This window comes from Schistocerca nitens, chromosome 1, assembly GCF_023898315.1.
Source record: "Schistocerca nitens isolate TAMUIC-IGC-003100 chromosome 1, iqSchNite1.1, whole genome shotgun sequence".
NCBI lineage: Eukaryota > Metazoa > Arthropoda > Insecta > Orthoptera > Acrididae > Schistocerca > Schistocerca nitens.
Genome location: NC_064614.1, coordinates 767,584,491 through 767,591,677, shown reverse-complemented (window position 1 = coordinate 767,591,677; position 7,187 = coordinate 767,584,491). Strand labels below are relative to the sequence as shown.

The window sequence follows — 7,187 nt, the reverse complement described above, 5'->3', positions numbered from 1 at the left end:
CTGAGAAAGAAAACCGAAATACAGCGATTTAGAAGAGGAATGTAACAGCTCGAGGCTGCCAGATATTTTGGACACGTAGGAAACACATACTGTGGAAGGAAGAGAATGGCATATGACTGCAACGAGAAAGGTAAAGAATAATGAGCGGGGAATGAGACGGAAAAGTCGCCGTGATTCACGGACGTTCGAAACAATAAAGAGAAATAGTTTCGCCGAAAAGAGGGCTGGTTTTCTTTTTAGTGAGACTTGCACCTTATGATATATTTTGATGTTCTCCATTAATGAAGTACAATTCAGTTGTCAGATGACGAGTATGTTGAAATGGACAGACATTCGATTCTTCTCTCGTGGACAAGAAAGTCGATAATTTCTAACATACAGTGTTTCGGGTACTGTGTCGCAGGTGCGGCCATGGGCTGTTTGAGTGTGGATCGCGAGTCGCTGCTGGGCCCTGGAGAGGGTCTGATGCGGCTGGTCGGGATGTGGCAGCCACAGGAGGCTGCCTGCCGCCTGGTGCCCGCCGCTCGCGGCTGTCTCACGCTCGTCTCCATCGCTTTCCTCGCGGTGAGCGCAGCTCTCAAGCTGTGCGTGGACACTCCGCGAAAGTTGGAAGAGCTGGCACAGTGTTTTTGTATCGCCATCGTTTGCGGATTGTTGTGGATCAGGGCGAGTATTCCAGTTGTGATGGTTTCTGCTGCATGCAGTTTTTGACAGTTGTAGTCCGATTAAAATTACTCGGTAGTTGACGTCCGTCATTTGCCGCTGCAGTATTGTTACATCGTCTGCCGGCTACCGCTGCTCACTTCACAAATACTGTTAACGTGTAACGCGGAACAAGGTTGGAAGTTCTCTGTTGGTCCATTACGGTCAGGGGACATCGACTGGTACGTACTTTTCAATGTCAATAAAATTTACCAACAGCCGTACACTTTAAGATATTTTATTTTATTCTGAAAGCATCCAGTTTCGGCAATTCATTTTGCCATCTTCAGTACCCATGAGCTTTTTTCAAATTACCGTATACCGCCATGAAACTGGATCTCGTGAATTTCAATCGTTGCGCAATTGCTTCATACGAAAGCGTAACAGCGGTCCTCGTTGGCTTTAGGTTGCACGTTATAGGCGACAAAGACAGATACCAAACGAAAAAACATTCAACAACGAAGATACCGTAAATATTCTTTTATTTAAAATAACCTGTTTCTACTGACTGTGCTGTCGTTTTCAGGTGATCAACAATCTTTTCGTTATGAAACGTGCTCATTTTGCATTGGACCTCACGCCAAGTTGTCATGTGGATGTCGCTAGCATCTGTGAGCGATGTATATGTGGATATGGTCTACTGTGCAAGGTATTTTACGTTTTTAAATATTTTAATTATCACAAACGTTTTATAATATGCCAATTTTTATCCCCATGACAACTTGGCGTGAGGTCCAACGCAAATAAAATAATGAAACTCTTTTACTGAATTTCGAAATTTAAAAAATTGCTATCCACTACCTTCTGCACGCTACGGTCTTGTATTACGCCACAACATTCGGTTAATGGTTAAATTTATGACTCTGGTGCCCCAGTCGCTATGATGAAACGCAGCCTCCAAAAATTCGGCTTCAGGCAGTGTCATGTGACAATTATCTGATGTAAGCCGACGTTTGTGATTACGAAGGCGGTTTTGTGATGTTAAATTGCGACTTTTGTGGAGCTACCCAGTGGTGTTTGGTTAGTATGGCTTTTGAATGTGTGCATTTCACTAGCATCGCTCTTTGTGTGTGTGTGTGTGTGTGTGTGTGTGTGTGTGTGTGTGTGAGAGAGAGAGAGAGTGGGCGGTTGGGTGGGTGGGTGTGGGTGTTATTTTTTTCTACGTTATCATGTGTGATGAAATACGAAATAAAAGTGCGAGACCCATGATTCTGGATCCTAACAAGAAATAATTCCGGACAAGAAATTGCAAGTAAAGTCACCTATTGTTGTAGCAATCCGGCAACGGTAAGCGGTTCGGGCGGGACACTGAGAGCTCTATTTGGAGGGGACCAGCTCCAACGTGTGAAGTTCAGTTATCAAGTAATTTAATCGGACTACCATTATGTCTACATAATCAAAATGTTGTTCTCTTGTCTTCCGTATATCAGCATCCGATGAGCCACTGCTGTAATGAGATGTGCTAGTTGTAATGATGTAGCAACGCTAACCATTTTGCGACAGATGCAGGGACATGCCATTTACATCGCTCAGTAAAAGGTGAGCTGGTGTTCAGCGGAGCTGATATCTGGCGAATGCCGCAGGCCGATCAAAACCATAAATGTCCGTGCCGTTTTAATATGTACAATGTCCTGGCGCACTTAGCAACAAAAAATCAACTACAATATAGCTTACAAACACTGGTACTTGAAACAACTTCCGTGTTCTGTTGCGGGTGACGTGTGAACGTACCATATACTGTAGAATCACAGCAGCCTAATAGCTCTACAGACACCGTATCAGAAAGCCGGCCACGGTGGCCGAGCGGTTCTAGGCGCTTCAGTCCGGAACCGCGCGACTGCTACGGTCGCAGGTTGGAATCCTGCCTCGGGCATGGATGTGTGTGATGTCCTTAGGTTAGTTAGGTTTAATTAGTTCTAAGTTCTAGGCGACTGATGACCACAGCAGTTAAGTCGCATAGTGCTCAGAGCCATTTGAACCATTTGAACCACCGTGTCAGAAAGTCGAACTTTCCAACACCGTCATGGGCCCACTACTCGCAGGAGGAGGCTGCACTGGTAGCAGGGACTGTACGGCGTGGACTGGGCGGTTTTTTAGTTTAGAGGGTCTCGGAGAAATACAAGAAGTTCTTAAGTCTCAAAGGGTGCAGATCGAACGTAGGAAGAACGCAGATACAGGAACCATGGGTATAACAGTTGTAAATTGTCGTAGATGTGCTGGGAAAGTACCAGAACTCAAAGCGCTAGTAGAAAGCACTACTTTTCAAAGATATGTTCAGCCGAAATTGTTGCGAAGAATCTAACGGTAAATGAAATGAGCATATGACATAGCTGGCCGGGACGCCCTATCCGGGGAAGCTCGGCCGTCGAGTGCAAGTCTTTATTCCACTAGACACCACAGTGGGCAACTCGCGTGCCGGTGATGAGGATGAAATGATGAGGACAACATAACACCCAGTCCACGAGTGGAGAAAATCTCCAACCCGGCCGTGAATCGACCACGGGACCGCTGCATGGTAAGCAAGCACGCAACCACTCAACTAAGCAGGCGGACAACCTGATGGTGTTCCGAAAGGACGGGCTAAACACAGTTGGCGGTGGCGTGTTCGTTGCTGTTAGAAGTAGTTTATCTTGTAGCGAAACTGAAGCAGATAATTTCTCTGAGTTAGTAGGGACAGAAGTCATTCTTGGCAACCGGAATAAAATAATAATTGGATCCTTTTACCGACCTCCCAACTCAGATGATACAATTGCTCAAAGCTTCAAAGGAAAATTAAATTTAATTTCAGACACGTACCCGAATCGTACAATTATACTTGCTGGTGACTTTAAATTCCCTCGATATGTTTAAACCAGGAGGTACGCATAAAATGTCATCTGAGATTGTGCTAAACGCATTCTCTGAAAATTATTACAAGCAATTAGTTCATGAATCCACGCGAATACGAAACGGTTGTCATGACACACTTGACCTCTTAGGAACGAATAATCCTGAGCTAATAATAAGCATCCATATGGATACAGGGATTAGTCAACGCAGGACTGTCTAAGCGAAACTGAATTCTGTAACCCCCATATCCTAAAAAAAAAACAAATGAAAAATAAACTTATTCAAAAATGCAGATGAGAATTCTCTTGGCGACTTCCTGAGAGAATATTGCCACTCCTCCCAATTAACATTGCAAGTGTAGACCAGATGTGGCTTCAATTCAAGGAAATAGTATCGACAACAATTGAGAGATATATACCAAATAAGTTAACAAGCGATGAAGCTGATCCCACTTGGTACACAAAACGGGTCAGAACACTGTTGCAGAAACAATGAAAAAAGCATGCCAAATTTAAACGAACGCAAAATCTCCAAGACTGGCCACCTTTTACAGAAGCTCGAAATTTAGCGCAGAAATCAGTGCGAGATACCTATAAGAGAAATAGTTCCCATAACGAAACTTTGTCTCAATACCTCGCAGAAAATCCAAAAAAATTCTAGTCGTATGTAAAGCACGCTAGCGACAAAACACAGTCAATGCCTTCTCTGCGCGGTAGCAATGGAAATACTATCGACGACATTGCTGCGAAATTGATTGTTCATGCAACGTCGTCTCAGTTATGTGACTGGATGTGTGATTTTCTGTCAACGTGCCACAGCAATGCCTTTGCGACGTGCATGGCGACGTCGCTGGCGGCGCAGCGTACCTGTGTATCGCAGTTTGAAGGCGATTGATATTGACTTGGCTGGGCAGTTTAATAAGCAGCAATTGATTGGAGGTCCCAATGTTTTTCGTGGACTCCATCTGAACTTCACTTGTGATGTTCAAGCTGTGGTTGGAGGTAGTACATGGCTTACACTGGCTGTTGTATGGTGCAACCAAGCAGATTATGGTGGCCTTGAAGCTTTTCCAGATGCTAACATATTGGCTTGGAAAACATGGAGTACAGCAGAGACTACAGGACTGTTGGCTAAACAGCCTACAGTAGTAATTGACGGAAAGTCGTCGAGTAAAACATAAGTCAATCTGGTATTCCCCAAGGTAGTGTAAAGGCCCTTTGCTGTTCATCTATATAAACGATTTAGGAAACAATCTGAGCAGCCGTCTTAGGTTTCTTGCAGATGATGCCGTCGTTTATCGACTAGTTACGTCATCAGAAGATCAAAACAAATTGCTAAACGATTAAAAAAAGATGCACTATGTGATCAAAAGTACTGGCTGTACATGACTTACAAGTTGGTGGAGCCCTCTATCGCTAATGCTGGAATTCAGTTGGGAGATGGCCCACCCTTAGCCTTGGTGACAGCTTAAACTCTCGCAGGCATACGTTCAATCAGGAAGGTTTCTTCGGGAATGGCAATCAATTCTTTACGGAGTGATGTACTGAGGGGAGGTATCGGTGATGCTCGGTGAGGCCTGGCATGAAATCGGCGTTCCAAAACATCCCAAAGGTGTTCTATGGGATTCAGGTCAGGACTTTGTGCAGGCCAGTCCATTACAGGGATTTTATTATCGTGTAACCACTCCGCCACAGGCCGTGCATTACGTACTGATGCTCGAGAGTGTTGAAAGATGCAATCACCATCCCCTGATTGCTCTTCAACAGTTGGAAGCAAGAATGTGCTTAAAACATCAATAAAGGACTGTGCCGTGATAGTGCCACGCAAAACGAGAATGGGTGCATGAGAAACACGTCCACGCCATAACACCACAACACACGCTGGCAGATGACGTTCACTGGGTATTCGCTATACCCACACCCTGCCATCGGATCACCACATTGTGTACCGTGATTCGTCACTCCATACGTTTTCCACTGTTCAATCGTCCAATGTTTACGCTCCTTACACCAAGCGAGGTGTCGTTTAGCATTTACCGGTGTGATGTGTGGATTATGAGCAGCCACTCGACGGTGAAATCCAAGTTTTCTCACCTCCCGCGTGACTGTCATAGTGCTTGCAGTGGACGCTGATGCAGTTTGGAATTCCTGTATGATGGTCTGGATAGATCTCTGCTTATTACACATTACAACCCTTTTCAACTGTCGGTGGTCTCTGTCAGTCAACAGACAAAGTACGCCTGTACGCTTTTGTGCTGTACGTGTCCCTTCATGGTTCCACTGAAGTATCACACCGGAAACAGTGGACCTAGGAATGTTTAGGAGTGTGGAAATCTCGCGTACAAGTTATACATCACTAGGCAGAAGGAGCTGCTGCATGATAACCCTGTTACATATACTAGTAAAAAATTATCTTCTCATACTGATGGTTGCGGGAATTACTTCCAAATTACTTCCAATATTTTTATGTACAGGATGATTATAATTAAAGTTAAACTTTCAAAACGCTGTAGAAATAACACCACTGGTCAGAATGACGTCAAACTGCAACGGAATATTATCAGAGAAGGGATAAAACGTATGGCAGGAAAAAAAAAAGTTTGGAAATTGATCAGTAGATGGCACTGTATGTGTCAGAATACGTAAATGAAAACTCTTGTCATGCCCACGACCTATTGAAATTGGTGTAAACACGCCGGGTACACGGCTTTTCCTCCTTTCGCGTCTGCGACGTTCGCCATGACTGTCTCAATGGAGGATCGCGCTCTGCTTGTAAATCTTGTAACCTCCCCACAAAAATTTCATTCACATTTAGTGTAACCTCAAAAAAGAAAATTTGCTAAACCTCTCAACAGTAAAAAATATAATTATGTCGTTCACATTCAGTGTAACGTCCCAACAAAAAATAAATTCAGTAACCTGGTGATAATACAATGTAACTAACCTCTCAATTAAATTGTCGCTCATTTATAACTTTTCAACAATTGACTGTGAATTTAACCTGGTAAATTTTGGACGTCAGCAGTGCTGCGTCATGGCCCTGAAAGATCATTCTGAATAAAAAAGGAAAATTCTTACCTCAGTGAAGTCGCCGGATAACGCATATATATCTGCTCTTACAATAATTTTTTTTTGGCACAGCCCTGTGCAATGCTGGCCGATAGATTTGTCATTTATGAAAGGAAACAACTGATTTTTCATTTCCAATAATCGGGATGATCATGGATTGGAGAAATTAGTAAATTCTTTAAATTGAAATGAATGGTTGTTAAAAGTTACTTTTTATGAGAAAGATTATTATTACGAGATTTTTAAAACATTTACATGGGACTTGAGATAACATCACTACATATGCGCGAGGCTGATTTTTACCTTATACAATAATACTCAGGTTCCGGCATCGCTACGCCACGACCGGCCCAGCCAACACGATACACCAGACCAGGCCAGACTGCTCGCTAGCAACTACTTACTGCCCGCATCTCGTGGTCGTACGGTAGCGTTCTCGCTTCCCACGCCCGGGTTCCCGGGTTCGATTCCCGGCGGGGTCAGGGATTTTCTCTGCCTCGTGATGGCTGGATGTTGTGTGATGTCCTTAGGTTAGTTAGGTTTAAGTAGTTCTAAGTTCTAGGGGACTGATGACCATAGATGTTAAGA

General features: G+C 43.9%; 1 protein-coding gene across 1 annotated transcript in view; it reads left to right on the top strand.

The window, feature by feature from the left end:
* Nucleotides 1-411: 411 nt before the first annotated feature.
* The window catches only part of LOC126200979 (odorant receptor 85c-like), a 50,574-nt gene continuing 43,798 nt past the window's right edge, over nucleotides 412-7,187 (top strand). Inside the window, exon 1 of the mRNA XM_049936754.1 lies at nucleotides 412-564. Within this exon, the coding sequence (XP_049792711.1) occupies nucleotides 412-564 (153 nt within the window). The remainder of the gene's footprint in view (nucleotides 565-7,187) is intronic.